Consider the following 18942-nt stretch of genomic DNA (forward strand, 5'->3'; position numbering starts at 1 on the left):
AACTTTTCACATTAGAATCCTATAGATGCTGTCTTTTATTTTGTTTGCATGAGGTATACTTAGTAAACCATTTACATAGCTATTATGGAATCACACGATTGTGAGAGTAAGAAAGTTGCAGCATTGGCAAGAAGAAGGAGGAAACAAATTCTCAGTGAAAGAAGATTGAAAAGAAGTAGAGTTGGTGATAAAGAATTAGATTTTGAAGTTTGTTTCAGTAGGAACTATCATCCATCCATTGACAACATCAGAACCCCACTGTCTAACATTACTTCTTCAGTGATGAATCAAAGGAGTCAAAACTTGAATGCACATCCAGCAGAGCTTCTAAGGTCATCAGCAACAAGTAGAAACGTAAGTGTCAATAAGTTTCAGAATCAAAGGCAACACAATGCTTATAAACTAAAGTCAAATACAACAACACCCAAAGTTGGTTCATGCAGCTCGAGTTCAACATGTACTATGGATACCATGTCCCCTAACCTGGTAGCTGCGACATCATATCAACGAAGAAAGACAATTATTCAACCAAATACACCACGGCTGAGCAGACACCATGCTTTCAATTCTCCTGTCAGCCTCGATACAAACACACCTTCAAGTGGTACAACATCTTCCTTTGCTGATCAAGTCTTCAAAAACTTTAATACACATCAAAGTGGATCAGTCGTTTCATCCAGAAAACAATTGAATGTTGGTGTTATTCAATCTATGGCCGCCAATCTATTCAAAAAATTCTCAAATATTGATCATTACGGTGAGTCTTCATCCACAAGCAATATTCACCGCAACACAAGTGTTAATAACGAAGCAAATGAAACCGTTGAAGATGGAACAACGGATGAATCAATATCTGATAGTGATTGTGAGTTCATAAATGCAAATCCTGACTATTACACAGCATCAACTCTTGATGATGAAGAAACCATAGAACCAAACTATACGCCGCAAAATGTGAAAGATTCTGGTATATATGTATAGATATATATGACACTTTATTTTATACTTCAGACTAACTAATATGATTTGATTCCTGTAAACCATGCCATATTCAATGTTGCAGTCATGAAACATCTTTACTTGTGACTATTTTATTCTAAATTATGACTTGCTTCGTATTTGTTTGAATAAAATAGGCTTCCGATATCGGTGATCCAATTGTTGAATGCATACATTGTGGAGCACTGATGTGGTATCAAGAGAAGACAGACAAACGAAATCATAGTGTTGTACCCAAATTCCAATTATGTTGTGGAAATGGTAAAGTTATGTTGCCGCTTTTGAATGAACCGCCACCGTTACTAAAGCATCTATTATTTGATGATAATGATTCAGACTGTATAAACTATCAGCAGTATTGCAGATTGTACAACATTATGTTTGCCTTTATGTCACCCGGAATGAAGTTTGACAATAGATACTAATCGGCAGGAGGACCGCCTAACATAAGGATACATGGACAGACTTGCCATAGAATTGGGAGCATGCTCCCTTTGGATGGAGAAACACCAAAATTTGCACAGCTTTATATTTATGACACTGATAATGAGATTCATCACAAAATGAAAGGAATAGGGTAATGTCCGAATTCTTACTTTGTTTTATGACATTATTCTGTTTTACCTTCTTCTATAGAAGTCCATAACACATGGACACTAACTGTTTTATATAATGTCTTACAGTCATAATCCTAATGTGAATCCAGAAACGGTTGGAAAATTGAAACGTATGCTTGATGAGTTCAACACACATGCTAAAACATTTAGGATGGCAGCAGATCGACTAAAAGATTCTCATGTACCTGATCTAAAACTGAAATTAATCGCCGATCGATCCAAGGACGGAAGAGTTTATAATCAACCGACAGTTTCCGAAGTTGCCGCACTTATCGTTGGTGATGTTGATACAGGTTCTAAGAGACATATTATACTTGAGAGACAGAGTGGGAAGCTGAAAAGGATAAGTGAGTTTCATCCAAGTTATCTTGCTTTACAATATCCACTTTTGTTTCCATATGGTGAAGATGGTTTTAGAATTGGTATTCTACACAGGGAAACAAAAGAAAAGAAGAAGAAGAATAAACTTACTATCAGAGAATGGCTTACGTTTCAGATTCAAACCAGACCAACCGAAGCACACACACTTTTGATGTCCAGGAGGCTTTTTCAGCAATTTTTGGTTGATGGTTTCACCATGATGGAATCTCAAAGGTTGAATTACATACGCAAGCACCAGAAAAAACTAAGAGTTTCAAAGTACTGCAATTTGAACGGTCCAGAACAGGATCAAAACACTCAAGGAGCAAACAAGGGTAAGAGGGTTGTTTTACCATCAACTTATGTTGGAAGTCGAAGATACATGGAACAATTGGATTTTGATGGAATGGCTATTTGTAGCCATATTGGTTTTCCTGACCTTTTTATCACATTTACATGCAATCCAATGTGGCCCGAAGTCAAAAGACTGCTTCACACAACGAGGTTGCAGCCCCATGATCATCCCGACATTATATCAAGAGTTTTTAAAATTAAGTTGGATGAGTTGTTGTTTGATTTGACTAAGAAGCATGTCTTAGGGAGAGTGGTTGCATGTAAGTCATATTATTAATTTCATGCTGTCAAGCTATGTTTTATGTTTATAACTTCTATTTAAAATCTCATATAATCATAAGCTCTCATTACTATAATTTTATGCAGATATATACACTGTTGAGTTTCAAAAGAGAGGTTTACCACATGCTCATATTTTGCTATTCATGCATCCGCAAAGCAAGTATCCCACTCCCGAGGACATAAACAACATCATTTCATCAGAGATACCATCAAAAGAAGATGATGTGGAATTGTATAATCTGGTGAAGAGACATATGATTCACGGTCCGTGTGGTTTGGCAAACATGCTGTCACCTTGCATGAAAAACGCAAAATGCTCTAAATTCTTTCCAAAAACATGGCAGCCTCAGACTGTAGTTGATCAGGATGAATATCCTGTGTACCGAAGGAGGGATACTGGAAACACTGTTACGATAAAAAACGTTGTTCTTGATAACAAATATGTTGTTCCTCACAATCCATATCTGTTGAAGAAATTTCAAGCTCACATTAATATGGAATGGTGTAATCAGGGTACTTCGGTTAAGTACTTATTTAAATATATAAACAAGGGGTATGACAGGATTACCGCTGCTGTCTTAGAAGGAGACAACGACAGTCCTTTGGCCGCTAAAAATGGCGATGAAATCAAGCAGTATCTTGATTGTAGATATGTCTCACCAAGCAAAGCATGTTGGAGAATATTTTCTTTTCCCATTCATGGAAGGTCTCCTGCAGTAGAAAGATTATATTTTCATCTCGAGGGCGATAATTCGGTATATTATACCGATTACGAACTGATAGATGAAGTCCTTGAAAAACCAAGTGTGAAGGAATCAATGTTTACCACTTGGATGAAAGCAAACAAAACATATCCAGAGGCCAAAAATCTGACCTACTCAAATTTCCTTACTAAGTTTGTTTATGATAAAAGATACCGATGATGGATACCGCGTAATAGAGGGCACACCATTGGAAGACTAATTTGGGTTCCTCCAAGTACAGGTGAGCTGTATTACCTGAGAATGATGCTGACTGTTGCAAAAGGGCCAACATGTTACGAGGATATAAAAAAGGTCGGGGGAATTGTTCGGGACAGTTTTAGAGATGCATGTTTTGAAATGGGATTTCTTAATGATGACAAGGAATATGTTGCAGCCATTAACGAGGCCAAAGATTGGGGTTCGAGACATTTTTTGAGAAAGTTATTTGTAACTATGCTACTGTCCAGTACAATTAACAGACCGCGTCACGTTTGGCAAAAAACTTGGAAGACGCTGTCCGACGGTATTCTGCACCGACAGAGACAGTTAACTAATATAAAAGGTACATTATTGTGATACCCTTTTCAATTAACTACCATGCCACCACATATCAAGTTTTAATTGGTGTTTTTTTATAGATATGCAGTTAATAGAAGCTGAGTTGAAAAACTTGACACTCATTGAGATTGAGAATATGTTGCAATCCAATCGAAGAAGTTTGCACGAATTCAAAGACATGCCTTATCCGGATGCGTATGTCACACGGCACGTTGGGAACAGACTGATTTACGAAGAACATGATTACAATACTGAAACTGGGCGAGAAAACTTCAACAATCTCTTTCGTGCCCTTACAGGTGATGTTTTATATTTATACTATTTGATGGCATAAGTTATCAGTCCCACAGATAGACATTTTTTGAAATATCACCATTTACATTATGCATGATAGATGAACAACGCTCAATCTTTGAAAAAATCATGGAAGCTGTCGGAAAACAAAGAGGAGGGGTCTTTTTTTTACATGGTTATGGAGGGACCGATAAAACTTTCATGTGGAGGACACTATCAAGTGCACTTCGTTCGAAGAAAAAAATTGTGCTTGCTGTTGCTTCAAGTGGTATAGCTTCATTGTTATTACCACGTGGACGAACTGCTCATTCCAAGTTCAAAATTCCTGTGCCAACACTTGACAACTCCACTTGCAATATTGACAAAAACATAGAACATTCTCAATTATTCGAGGCAACGGACGTGATAATATGGGATGAAGCACCTATGGCTCATAAAAATTGTTTTGAGGCATTGGATAGAACACTTAAAGACGTCATGACCAAGAAGGGTCTTGGTAATAAAATCTTCGGCGGCAAAGTTGTTGTTTTTGGAGGAGACTTCAGACAGATTCTTCCAGTTGTTCCGAGAGCAGGGCGTTCTGATGTTGTTCATGCATCCATATGCTCCTCTTATATCTGGGACTATTGCCAGGTTCTAACACTGACAAAAAACATGAGACTTCAGCATGGAAGCGATAATACAAGTTCTAAGGAATTAGCGGAGTTCTCAAAATGGATTTTAAATGTCAGTGATGGTAAGATATCTGAACCAAATGATGGATTGGTGGACGTAGAGATTCCTCAAGATTTATTGATTACCAATTATGAAGATCCTATCAAAGCTATTGTTGAAAATACATATCCCAATTTGGTTAATGTATTCCAAGATGTTGCATATCTACAAGGAAAAGCAATTCTTGCCTCAACCATTGAAGTTGTGGATAAGATCAATCATTATGTATTGGACCTTATACCAGGTAAAAATTATTTATTCTTTTTTTGGTGCATGGGAAAGAGAATATGCAGCCTATGATTTTGAATTTACTAATGTTCGTATCTTTCTGTTTATTTTTTTAGGTGAAGAGAAAGAGTATCTTAGTTACGATTCAATTGATAGAACTGATACAAGTTATACCGAAGCTTATGAAGTGCTAACTCCAGAATTTCTTAGCAAATTAAGAACATTAGGTTTACCAAATCATAGAATCAAATTGAAAGTTGGTACTCCCATTATGCTTATGAGAAATTTGGACCAATCAGATGGATTGTGTAATGGAACAAGATTGATTGTCACAAGATTGGCCAATCATGTCATTGAGGCAAAAATAATTTCTGGCAAGAACATAGGTAACCTTTTTTACATTCCTCGAATGTCTATGTCACCTTCAGAGTCACCGTAGCCATTTAAGTTGATTAGGAGACAATTTCCAATTATTGTCTCTTACGCAATGACAATTAATAAGTCTCAAGGCCAGTCTCTTGATAGTGTTGGTTTGTATTTGCCTTCTCCCGTGTTTAGTCATGGACAACTTTATGTTGCAATCTCAAGAGTTACTACAAAAAGTGGTCTTAAAATCTTAATACACGACAAAGAGAATGTTCCGTGCTCCACTACCACAAATGTTGTATACAAGGAGGTTTTCCAATCACTTTGTTAGATGGTAAGCTTATTTTTCTTTTCCAAATTTGTAACTGTATATGAAACACCCAATATTTATATGCCTTAAATTTTATTCTTAATCATATATTGCTTTATACATTTTATAATGTAGGTATACGATGCACGTTGTTGGCTGGTTGCAATCATACAAGAAGATAGCATCTGATATTTATACCAGTAAATATGTTTATTGTTTTTATTTGAAGACATAAAAAATTGAATGTATTAATAGCTTTTTCATTGTTTTACCGTTGTGTATCATGTGTTTAACATTTATTAATATTTACTAAAACTTGGAAAACACTTTGGCTAAATATATGTCGTTAATTTATATAAGGGAACATTACAAGTGATAGACTGATTCATGTAATATGATCCCGACCAGACCCGTGCGATAGCACGGGTTTCCTACTAGTATATATATATATAATGTCAAAGTCTTTTACGATCCTAAATAATATTGAGATTTAAGTATGGGTGGTTAAGAGCATTAATATAGGACTAAAAATTTGAGTGACTTTACGGTTTTCAATATATCATAGTGTCTTATAGTGTCTTGTATATTTGAGTTAAAATTATAGTGGCCAAAGTTTTAATAGGGGCTCTAGTCCACTTTTAATTTTTTAATTATATTTTTGGGTTAAATACGTTTTTAGTTCTTATAAATATGCGACCCTGCATTTTTAGTCTCTATAAAATTTTCCTTCAATGAACGATCCTTCTAAAATTTTTATTCATGTAATTTCAGTCCCTATTGTCAAACCAATGTGTATTTTAGAATGATTATTTTGCAGACATGTTCATAATGTTTTAAAAAGTTCCTGAAAAAAAAGGAACTCAAAATTTAATTTTTAAGTTGAGATTTTCATCACATTTATCATTATTTTTTGAAATTTGAAAAATTCATATTTAATTCTTCTCGTTTTAAAAAATTCTAAAACTTGGTAAATAAATATTTTACAGTATTCTAAACATATATAAAAAAAATTATTCAAAAATTTAAAAATTAAAGGGTAATTAATCAGTTTTTAAAATTTTAGAAAATAGGAGAGACTGAAATTGCATGCATAAAAATTTTAGAAGGACCAATCATTGAAGAAAGATTTTATAGGGATTAAAAATGCAGGGTCGCATATTTATAGAGAGTAAAAACGTATTTAACCCTATATTTTATATAACAAATAGATAGTTTTACATATGACTTATATTTTGCAACGGTAACTATTTATAACGGCTTTTTTTATGCATACATTTACACATACAATTTTAACCATTTATCATATATCTTAGTTGTTAAAATAGTTCTACATTTTTTTTAAATGAACCCCAACCATCATAATTTTAGGTCCAATTTTATACAAAATGGTGACAATCATTCTTTTATCCCAAATCAACAAAACACCTCATATTTTGGAAATACATCTTATAACCTAAATTCACAACATAATCCAAAATTTATAAATTCTCCTTTTATCCCACATCCACAAAATAATCCGCACTTTGAAAATTACTCATATCATACTTTACCATATCAATATCAACAAATTTCGTCTCAATCAACTAATCCTACTATGTCTCATGGGATTCAAATGGATAATATTGACACATGTTCAAATGATCAAGAGCTTGAAACACCACAACTTTGCACTCAAGGTGGCATGGAAACTATTAACCTTGGTGAAGAAATTGGATCCACATTGGTTGTGAATACTCTAAAAATAAGATTTCAACTAAATGAGAATGAAGTTTTTGGAAGAGGATTAGTGAAGCTTATAACAAGCATCATTACAAGAATTATCAAGAAATAAATTTAATGGAAATACAATGTCGATGGTAAAAAAAGATTAATCTGTCTGTTCAAAAGTTTGATGGGTGCTACAAACACGCCTCTGCTATAAAGAAAACCAGTAGCTTCGAGAGCAATATCATATCGGCTGTATATGAAATTTATTACCAAGATGGACATGAAAAATTCACATTTGAGGGTGCATATATATTATTGAAGGATGAACCGAAATGGAATGCAGGTGGTTCATTTGAAACTTCTTTAAAAAGAACAAAGACTCCATCTTTTGGAGCATATTCGTCATCTTCTAACCCACCAACACCAACAAGCACCAAATACAATCTAACATCACCTACTTTGTTACGTCATCCAATTGATCAAAAGGCATAATATTTTTTGCATATACATGTTTCGATTAGGTAAAGAAAATAAAATAACATCAATACCAAACAACCTTAGTTAACAAATATCAGGTGACAAACAACAAACATAAACAGTACTCTGAAATATGAAAACCTAGGCACTAATGAATGACTCTGGACGTTTTAGACACTTCATTATGTCATCCACGGATCTTCGGATCTGCGTGTCCAACTCGATCGAACCTTTAGTTATCCTACGGTGAAATGATTTCCACATGGCATTCACATCTTCGTCATTCTTCAACTCGATTAGGTTGTATTTCACACTTCCATTTGTATCAATCTAGTCCTCCCGAAACTTGATCTTTGTCACCCTTCTATTATCGGAATCAGGCAGCAAATTATTCAACGTTTTTTTCAAGGTGGCAAAGGATTCAGGATCATCTAGAATCTTGGTTTCAATAGCAGGGTTCCAATCATTGAAATACACTGCTACATTAATCAAATACTGAGGAACAAGCATTTTGTTGAGATATGTTATCCAATAACCCTAAGACCCCCTGTTTATACAAATGGTGAAGCATTCTAGACCATACATATGTGTCGGTGTAATAAGGACCCTCCAAAAGTGTCGGCAAAATCTCAACCGTTGAAAAAACCTAATATTGAAACATACCACAAATTTCAGTTATGATGAAATTTCCGGTACTACCAGAAAATTTGAAATTTTCGGTACGGCCCTAAAATTTGAAATTTCCGATATATCGGAAATTTCAAATACATTATCGGAAATTTCCTCGTACCGAAAATTTGGCAGGGTGTACCAAAAATTTTGTCCGAAAATTCTTTGTATCTCATCAGGGATAAAATGAAAATAAAAAAAGGGAGGTGGCATGTATAATTTAGGGGGTGACATGTATAATTCTCGTGTTTTTCACACAGAAATATTGCGAGGTAATTTTTACCTTGCAAATAGTTACAACCAATGTTTTTCTAAGTGCCTTGCCTCCTGGCAAGATTTGTTATTCCTAGGTTATTTTAGGCGTTGTGAGGAGGAAATCACCTCACAATTATGGGTCTTCAAAAAAATTCATAAAATTGAACCGAACCATAAAACTGAATCATTGTTAAATAACCAAATTGTTATCTCTAGTTAATGAACCGAACCATAATTTATCAAAAACTTCAATAATCAAACCGAACTACAATAATCAAACCAAAATAAAAAGAACCGAATTGCAATTATATATATATATATATATATATATATATATATATATATATAGGTTTGCTTTATGTACACCACATGAGGCGTGTAAAAACACTGTCCTTAAAGATTTATCCGCCTCATACGCGCAAATCCCCCAAGATTCAACTGGCTCTTCTTAGAATAAATCTGAGGTAACAGAACAACAAGAAACATATTGACCGGAAGAGGTAACCAAGAAAAACTAAAAGGAATAAGGAATATAAAACAAAGAGAGCTTTTCATGTTACATGTTCTAGTATTTTTATTTTTCTCTCTTGTCTCCAAGATAGTTGGAGAATTGTTATATATAAAAAAGGAAGATGAAGTAGTAGGTTTGACTAAGTCAAGTCAAACTAATTAATTGCAATTATTTGATCGAGTAAAATTATTATAAATCATAAAATAAATAATAATATTAATAATAATATTAATGATAATAATATAATAATGGTGATGATGATTAATATTTAAAAATATTTTTCTATATATGATGTGAGAAAATATATTTAGAACTTTTGAAATATAATCAAAATTTTCAACAATCCCCCAGATATTTCAAAAGTTATAAGGAAGGTAAAAAAAATTCCTGGATTAACATCTTAGATGTAATGCTTCAAACTGGTATAGCAAGCTATATGAACCAGTCCTAGAATGATAGTACTTAACACACAATGAAATTGGTGTAGCAAGCTACATGAACCAAAGTCACTTAGCGTATGTTAGAGGTCTACCACTCACATCACACCCCCACAATTTTTGTTGTTGACGCTGTGAGGCGCTAATAGGTTGTGCGCATACCTGGTTATTTTCATGAGTGCTCTAGAGATTTTGCCAAGATCTCATATAAGCAGCCTCACTCAACACTCATATAGGTGATTTCATCAAATGTATGAGGCAAGTCATACACCACCCATAAGGAATATGAAATTCATTAGAAGCTTCATAAGCTTATCCTCTCGGTAATGTAGTGTCTAATACTTTCTCATTTACACCATAAGAAAAGGATGCAAACAAAAATTAATCAAATATTTTTGGTGCTAGCAGAACTAACAAATGACTTGTTCTTACCCATATGAACCTTTTTCATAAGATCTCCAATCATAAAGGTTGGGTTTCCATCACTTGTTAATTTTAATTGGCTTAAGTCTAATTCTCCTCGATATGCCACAAATTTATTTCGTCCTAGAGATTTGTCAAAGGATCGACTAGGATCACTTTAATTTGACTTCATATAAATAGAGGATATTTCCTCAATATTCAGTAGCTATTTTAAACACAAATGAGGAAGTCACAATTTTCCTTCCTAAAAATATTGACTAAGACGTCTCCAAGTCAATGAATTTCAAATATTACTCAAGTTTTAATATTACACTTGGTCTCCCTATATTTATACAGGTCTGCTTATATGACTTATAAGCGACATCATTATTTCTCTATAAAATTAATATAAATCTATTTAAGATTTTATTAGAAAGGTGTGCTTGAATGATTTTCTAGTAACAACAGCCCCACAATGAGAAATAGTTTCACATTTAATTTCATTCTCATTTGAATCACATCAATGTATTATTGTAACACATTGGATCATCCATACTATAAGAAATATCTCAATTCAAATTATCACTCAAAATGTCTCATGTGATTAAAACTCACCATACAAATATTTTTCACAATACTCAATAAATAATGAATAATTTTCCAACAATATAAAAAAAAAATTCGCACATTGAAAACAATATCATCTCAAAATTTTCAAGTTATTATACCTCATAAACTTCCCAAAATTATCTCAATAAAAATAATTACGTTTCTATTCATTTGTTTTTCTCATTCATATCATATATGAATCTCAAAATTATTTAATATATTGTCAACAAAATAATTAAATAAAATCTTATAATAAAATAAAATATTTAAACTCATTTTATTCATACATGTATATACACACATCAAATTAATTTTTTTTTATAATATAAATATTATATGTCCCCACATTAAAATATATTCTAAGCAAATTAACAGTGAGCATATCAATGTATTATATAATCCGATAAAATTTCATGTATAACAAAATATCTCTAATTCTACATTTAACTCAAATGATTATTGAGAATAAATAATATTAAAATATATTTAATTGATATCAATGAAATAATTCTTCATAAGTAAACCTACCATACAACTTTACAAAAATACGTATCTCATATCCATAAAGTCACAATAGCTATAAGCATTCGTACAAAATTGTATAGATACATTGGTTTTAAAATAATAACGTTAAATATCTAACTACAACACAATTTAAATAAAAATATATAATGGTTCAATTCACCTTATCACATGGATTTGTTTGGCAAAAATAGTTTAGTAAGTAACGGTTTGGTACGATTATGAGTCTTAAACTAGTATACCAAATTAATAATTTAGTTTGATTTTGGTGTGACTTCACCAATGTTTTAAAATCCAGATTGAACCGGTCTGTCGAATCGGAAACGTAAGAGTCATCGATCTAGTCTAATTTTTAGATTGAGTAAACTATTGAATCAGTGAGAATCAACTACAATCAGTAAATATTGATAAATCAACAATTTAAAAAAAGTGATAAATTAAATACTTGCTTTTTTTCTCAGCCAAACGGCGCTGTCTTAATAAGAAAAATTTAAAATAAATTAAATTGTTTAAAACTTATTTAGAACAATTTTACTAAAATTAAATTTATTAGAATTAGATTTTGTTTAATATTTATTTGGATATGAATTTTGTAGTATTGTGTTGTGTGTGATGACTATGTCAATAATTTGAATTTAAAAAAAGAACATGTCAAATTAAGATATCTTGAAACCCTAAACATATTATGATGAGAGAGAAAGTTAGTGAGAGAAACTCTGATAGGTTTTTGCTTTAACCTGGTTTTTCAATGGTTTTTCAAGGGAAGTCTGCTAGCGGAGGTTGGCAAGAGGTAAGAAGAAAGGGGAGAAATGACAGTGCAAGCAGCAAATGGGATATCATGAAAAATTCATTAGAAGGAGTCAATGGCGAAATCACTTCGTTCTTTATAACGAACTTTGATCACAGATGGAGAGCTAGGGATCTTTTTTTCGAATTTAAGGATCTTGGAGTGATGGATGAAATAGTATTCCACCAAAGAAGGATTGGAGAGGTGGGAAGTATGGTTTCGTGAGCTTTATAAATTTTGAAGACGTCAGATTGCTGGAGATTAAACTGGACAATCTTTGGCTCGAAGGAAGGAAGTTGAAGGCTAATGTGACTAAGTTCAAAAGGAAGGAGCTGAAGGGGGGTCTCAACGTGGAGAACCAGGTTTTATCAAAAGGCGATGTCGTAGGATTTACAAGAGGTAAATTTAAGGGAGAGCAGAGGATTGGTTCGACAACAGGGGGAGGAGGGAACATAGGTAACAAAGAGTAGTTCAAATCATATGCGGATTCAGTGAAATTCAATGTTTCATCTAGGAATTTCAATAAACATAAGGGAAACAATGAGAAGAATAACATTCAGAACATAAAAGCAGGGGAGGTCAGCATAAAGGAGGAAATAAACAAAAAATTTCTATAGTTCTAATTCAGATGAGCAAAATCGGTACCGCAATGCCATGGTGGGGATTGCAAGATCACCTAGTTTGGCCTTTGGTGTGAGCAATAGTCTTTTGGCTGAGGGCATCTTCTCCGTAGTAGCTACACCTTTGGGCCCAAATCTCTGCTTGTTGGAAGAAACTATTGAAGGAGATCTGGATAGGTTGTTGAGGGATGCTGGAGTTTGGAAAGATAGATGGTTCAAGGAGGTCCGGAAGTGGCAGAAGAACGATGTCGAATGTTTTAGATCTGTGTGGGTGTCCATTTTCGGTATTCCATGCTTTGTGAGAAACATAAGATTCTGTGAGCTTCTCCTTTATGATATTGGGGTGGTGGCCAATGGTGACAGTTTATAGGGTAAACAGATCAGGATGGACGTAACTAATTTGTTGATTTTCACGGATCAATTGGAAACGATAAATAGGAAAGTAGCTGTTTCAGTAGACGGAGAGTGGTTTCATTGTTTGGTGAAGGAGGATGCGACGGTGAGGGTGGGAGATTTGGATGGTTCTAGGGCGGGATCGATGGACGAATCTTGGTCGGGATCGGATTTCTCTTTGGAGGTTCCGGTTGTAGACGAACGATCGGCGGAGAGAGAAACAACAGTGGAAGAAATGGAGCCGGAAGGTGGCGTGTGGTTCGGTGAAAAAGATAGGGACTTTCCAAGGTGTGTCAGAAGCTCAGAGAGACGACATACAGAGGAGCAGGGCGGAAAGAAAGAAGTGAAAGGTGCTAAGGAACTAGGTTACAATGTGAATGTCTTTATGCCAGATAAGTATGGGCAGACCAAAACAGAGAGTATTTCTAGTGAAAGTTTCTCTAGGGTTGAGTGTTCTGTAAGAGGGGCATTTAATGAAAAGGAGAACCATGATAGCATAGTAGAGGCGAAGAAGATAGCTTTTAAGGAGAAAGACAATTCCCATTGTGATAAGGTTTGTAGCAAAGGGGGGCCCACAATTATTGGGCCAAAGGAGGTAGCGGTTGTGGGCCAAAATTTTACAAAGTCCACTTGTTATTCAAGAAACACTTTACAGCTGGCAGACACTACAAGGAATGTTTCTTCTAATAAATCTTTTGGTGTTAAGGTGGGACCCGAAAATGAAATGTTAGCTTTTAACGAGGATTTTCTTGAAAGTACCATGCAGGACATGGGAGGGGAAAAAGTTGATAGTAAGCTACTGTGCTTTGATGACCAATGTAACAGATTGAAGAATTCCAAAAAAGTTAGGAAACAAATGAGAGATATCTTGAATTTGGGAGATAGAGTGGATAACTTTTCTTATCCTGCTGAGATGGTCTTCCCTTTGCATTCGGGCAATGAATCCAGGTCTGTGTTTGGGAGCAAGTCGGAGGATAGGACTTATTCAGATGATTCTCTTACTCATTCTGAGGTTAGAAATTGCAATGCTAGAGTGATCAAAAGGGGTTTAGGTAATTCCTCAGTGGGGCTGTGGAATTCTATGAACAAGTTGGGGATTGCAAATGCTTCAATGTTATTTAATCCCATTCAAAAATTAGAGGAGATGGAGAAGCGTGATTACAAAGGGGGAGAGGATTTAAAGGAGACCAACAATGAGTTAAAATGATTATTTATTCTCTAAATATAAGAGGAGGAGGAATGAGGGTGAAGAGGAAGAGGATAGGTTTCAACATTCAAAGAGGTGGATATTGCTTTTTTACAAGAAACTAAATTGAAGAATATTCAGCAACAAAATGTGAAAGAATTATGGGGTGATGAGAGGGTGGACTGGTCGCATTTGGATGCCGTCGGGGCTTCGGGAGGTATCCTAATTATGTGGAGGAAAGATTTTTTCAACCTTATATATAGTTTTCGAGGAGAGGGTTTCTTAGGCATTGTGTGGAAAAAGAGAATAGAAGAATGTATTTTGTAAATATTTATGCTTCATGTGACCACAATGCTAGATTGAATTCTTGGAGGAGGCTTGTGGATGTGAAGAGGAGGAGCATCGACGGTTCATGGTGCATTGGTGGGGACTTCAACCTTGTCTCGTCTTTGGAGGAGAGAATTGGTTCATCCAAAAAGAACTATAAAAGGGAGATTGAAGATTTTAAAGAGTTTATCAAAGAGATGGAGTTGGTGGATCCTCCTACTATAGGAGGAAAGTTCACTTGGTCCAATAAGTGTGGTAGTGCCTTGAGTAGATTGGATAGATTTCTTTTATCGTCCTATTTCATTGACGATTGGAAGGTTGAAGGTCAATATATAGGAGAAAGGGACGTCTCGGACCATGCTCCCATTTGGATAGAAGATAACAAGAGGAATTGGGGACCTAAACCTTTTAGATTCAATAATCTTTGGTTTGGTCACAAGGACTTTTTTGCTTTTGTCGAGGAGGAGTGGAAAAAGGTGGAAGTGAAGGGTCGTGGGGATTTTTGTCTTGTTGAGAAGTTGAAGGCTCTTAAAAGCAAAATTAGTACTTGGAATAAGGAGGTGTTTGGTTGGATTGATCTTAACATTGATGATGCGGGGAAAGAGATGCATTTTTTAGATAACAATTTTGCTCATTTTGCAGGTAAAGTTCCGGAGGAGGTAGTGGTGCAAAGATCTAAGGCGACTTTGGCGTTTTGGGACAATCTTCATAAAAAAGAAGGTTTTCTTCGTCTAAAGTCGAGGCAATTATGGCTCGCCGAAGGAGATTGTAACACGAGGTATTTTCATAATTCCCTCAAAGAGAGAAGGCGGAGGAACTCTTTGTGCTCTCTTGCAACTAGGATCGGGGTGTTGGAAGATGTTGATGATGTCAAAGATTTCACTCATTCCTTTTTCAAATCTTTTTTCAAAGAAGAGGTGGAGGGGAGGCCGAACCTTAACGGCTTGGATTTAAATAAGCTTCTAGACTCGGAGGCTTTGAGCATTGAAAGGCCGTTCTCGGAGGTGGAGATTAAGGAAGCAATTTGGTCGTGTGATGGCAACAAAAGTGCGGGGCCGGATGGTTTCTCTCTAGATTTCTTTAAGAGGTGTTGGGTTGTGATTCGTGATGATATTCTTAAAATGTGCAACGATTTTCATCGCAAGGGAACTCTTGTAAAATCTATTACTTCTTCTTTCCTTGCTTTGATTCCAAAAACCAACAATCCTCAATCCTTAGGTGAATTTCGGCCCATATGCTTGGTGGGAAGCATTTACAAAATTATTGCTAAGATTTTGGAGGCTAGATTAAAGGAGGTTATTGGCAAGTTGGTGACTATTAATCAAACTGCTTTCGTCCCGGGTAGGAATATGATTGACGGAGTTCTTTTGGTTAATGAGATTATTGATTGGTCGAGAAGGAAGAAAAGGAGTTGCCTCTTGCTCAAGGTGGACTTCGAAAAGGCGTACGATTCCGTTTCTTGGAGATATATTAGAGAGATGATAATTAGGATGGGGTTTGGTAATCGTTGGATGCGGTGGATGGAAGCTTGCATTTTCAACAACAACATGTCCGTCTTGGTTAACAGTAGCGCAATAAAGGAGTTTAAGGTGCAAAGAGGTTTAAGACAAGGAGATCCATTGTCCCCGTTTCTTTTTGTTCTAGCTATGGAAGGGTTAACGGCACTTGTGAGGAAGTCGGTAGAGTTGGGAAACTTCAAGCCTTTCAAGTACGGGGATGGTGATTATGTGGACATTCTTCAATTTGCGGATGAAACTATTCTTCTCGGTGAAGCTTCTTGCAATAACCTTTGGAATTTGAAGGTGATTTTGAGAGGTTTTGAATTAGTGTCCAGTTTGAAGATTAATTTTGCTAAAAGCAATATTATCGGTGTGAATGTGGGAGAGTGGTACATTAACGCCGCAACGACTTTTCTTTCTTGCAAGAAAGGGGTGTATCCTTTCAAATTCTTAGGAATTTTGGTGGGGGATAGTCCTAGAAGGAAGAAAGTTTGGACGGATGTGGTGAACAATTTAAAGAGGCGTCTTTCTTCGTGGAAGGGAAGAAACATTTCGATGGGAGGGAGGGTCACTCTCTTAAACTCGGTGTTGAATTCAATTCCAATTTTCACTCTTTCCTTCTTTAAAGCTCCGAGTAGAGTTGTTATAGAGATAAGAAAACTTCAAAGCGAGTTTCTTTGGAGCGGTAATGTCGAGAGAAGGAGCATCCATTGGGTGAAATGGGAGGTGGTTTGTAGGCCAAAAGAGAAAGGCGGTTTGGGGGTAAGAGATGTGAGGGAGATGAACAAAGCTCTTCTTATGAAGTGGAAGTGGAGAATTCTAAATGAGGATAATGCCATTTGGAGTCGTTTTATAAAGATGAGGTATTTATGTCCTAAAATCAAGATTCAAGTCAATGGTGGTCTTTTAAATAGATGTGACGAATCGATTTGGTGGAAGGATATGTGCAAGAACAACTTGTTGGAGGACAAAGTTGAAAACAATTTTATTGGGTGTTTTAATAGTTCTTTCAAGAATGGGATGGATATTCTTTTTTTGGCATAACTTGTGGTTGGGAGATCAATCTCTTAGCATGTCTTTCCCGGATTTGTTTGCTCTTTCAACTAAGAAATTTTGCACGGTGGCAGAGGTGTTGGTTTGGACCAACGTAACGCATAAGTGGGATCTCAAGGCTCTTTTTTATCGCGACGATGGTATCGATATAGCAACATGGGCAGCAGCGGCTGCCATGCCTTGCTGGAACCGGTTCTGTGATTCGGTTGGTGGGTATACTCCCCACGAGTTCGAAAATGACACCTTCTCTTGGTCTATTAACGCGGATAAGGAGTTCACCGTTGCTAGCATCTCTTTTGTGGTCAATAATTCTAAATCAGTAGTTTGGGATTCTCTTTTGATTAAGTGGTTGAAAGCGATGTGGGATCTTAAACTTCCGCCTAAGATTAAGTTGTTCGCTTGGAGATTTTTTATTGACCGGCTTCCCACTAAGGATCAATTGTTGAAAAGAGGAGTTTCTAATGTTTCCAATCCGATTTGCGATTTTTGTGGTAACCTTTTAGAATCTTCCTCTCATCTTTTCTTTCTTTACCAAGAGGTGAAAGAGATTTGGAATCATATTTTTGTGTGGTTAGGCATTCCGGAGAAAATTAACATCGAGGAGTTCGTTTTATTTGGTGATTTACAAGAAAAGGTGAAGAATATCAAGCGAAGAACTATGATCAATTTTGTTTGGTTTGCAACCATTTGGTGTCTTTGGATTATGAGAAATGCCATAATCTTCAAGGGGGAGGTGTTTTGTTTCGATGACATTTGCTCTAATATTGTTTTTCTTTCTTGGAGATGGTTGTATGTTGGATATACTGAGTTTAGACGAAGCTATTACGAATGGTTTAAACTTCCTTTATCTGATTCAATTACTCTTTAGGGTCGTTTCTTTTTTGTAAGGGTTGCACCCCTAGTGCGAGCTTTATCAATCAAATTGACTATTAAAAAAAAAAGATATCTTGAAATTTTGAAGACATGATGATTTTTTTGAGACTCAGTCATTCGGTTCGACTAATTTAATAATGATATACTTTTGTTATAGAGACCGATTTATTCAATAAGTAATTTTGTTAAATCTAATTTAATTATGCAGTTTAACCAATGACTTAATAATTTGACAAATAAATCAATATTTTATTACTCACACCAATTTAATGATCGATCCGATTTTTAAAATATTAAATTTAACGTAAATGATTCGATTAAATTCAAGTAAATTCTTTTTATAATTCACTTCATTTAAATTTACTTCTTTAGCTAAACTGTACCATAAACAACTCTTTTTTATATGAACCTTTGTATCACCGGGGTTACAGTCTTAACTAAGATTTGAATTTTACTTTTGACATGTTAAGGTTTTGAGCTTGTTTGTTTTGACTTTTTTTAAAAATGATTTTTATAGTGTTACGTAATTTTGTGAATAAAAAATTTATAAAGAAATTTTTTATAAAAGCTTCAAATAAAAATTTTATTTGAATAGTTATTCTTAAAATGTGATTTTAGGTATTTCATTTATTTATGAAAAAGATTTGGATATCAAAATTTCAAAAAATCACTTAATTTTGAAGTCATTTCAATAGATTTTCATAAAAATCATTTTTAAAATACAACTTTTTAAAAAAATTGCAATTTTGACTAAGTTTTGGTCTTCAATAATCTATATTTATGTTATATG

The 18942-nt window shown here is 34.8% G+C and overlaps 2 protein-coding genes and 1 pseudogene across 2 annotated transcripts; all 3 read left to right on the plus strand.

The window, feature by feature from the left end:
* Positions 1–84: 84 nt before the first annotated feature.
* Positions 85–3535, plus strand: LOC131636240 (uncharacterized). Its single transcript, XM_058906876.1, has 4 exons — positions 85–967; positions 1432–1576; positions 1683–2590; positions 2697–3535. Exons 1-4 carry the CDS (start codon positions 85–87, stop codon positions 3533–3535), a joined length of 2775 nt encoding a protein of 924 aa, XP_058762859.1.
* An 81-nt stretch (positions 3536–3616) lies between these two features.
* LOC131636241 (uncharacterized) lies at positions 3617–5846 on the plus strand (annotated as a pseudogene).
* Positions 5847–17298: 11452 nt separating this feature from the next.
* LOC131636242 (uncharacterized) lies at positions 17299–18147 on the plus strand. The gene has a single exon (XM_058906877.1). It carries the CDS (start codon positions 17299–17301, stop codon positions 18145–18147), a length of 849 nt encoding a protein of 282 aa, XP_058762860.1.
* Positions 18148–18942: the final 795 nt, after the last annotated feature.

The sequence above is a fragment of the Vicia villosa genome, unplaced genomic scaffold (assembly GCF_029867415.1).
Source record: "Vicia villosa cultivar HV-30 ecotype Madison, WI unplaced genomic scaffold, Vvil1.0 ctg.001676F_1_1, whole genome shotgun sequence".
NCBI lineage: Eukaryota > Viridiplantae > Streptophyta > Magnoliopsida > Fabales > Fabaceae > Vicia > Vicia villosa.

Coding starts and splice junctions, on each gene's coding strand:
- LOC131636240 (XM_058906876.1), top strand. CDS start 85: ATGGAATCACACGATTGTGAGAGTAAGAAAGTTGCAGCATTGGCAAGA. Junction 968..1,431: donor GCAAAATGTGAAAGATTCTG/GTATATATGTAT, acceptor ACTAATCGGCAG/GAGGACCGCCTAACATAAGG. Junction 1,577..1,682: donor CACAAAATGAAAGGAATAGG/GTAATGTCCGAA, acceptor AATGTCTTACAG/TCATAATCCTAATGTGAATC.
- LOC131636242 (XM_058906877.1), top strand. CDS start 17,299: ATGTCTTTCCCGGATTTGTTTGCTCTTTCAACTAAGAAATTTTGCACG.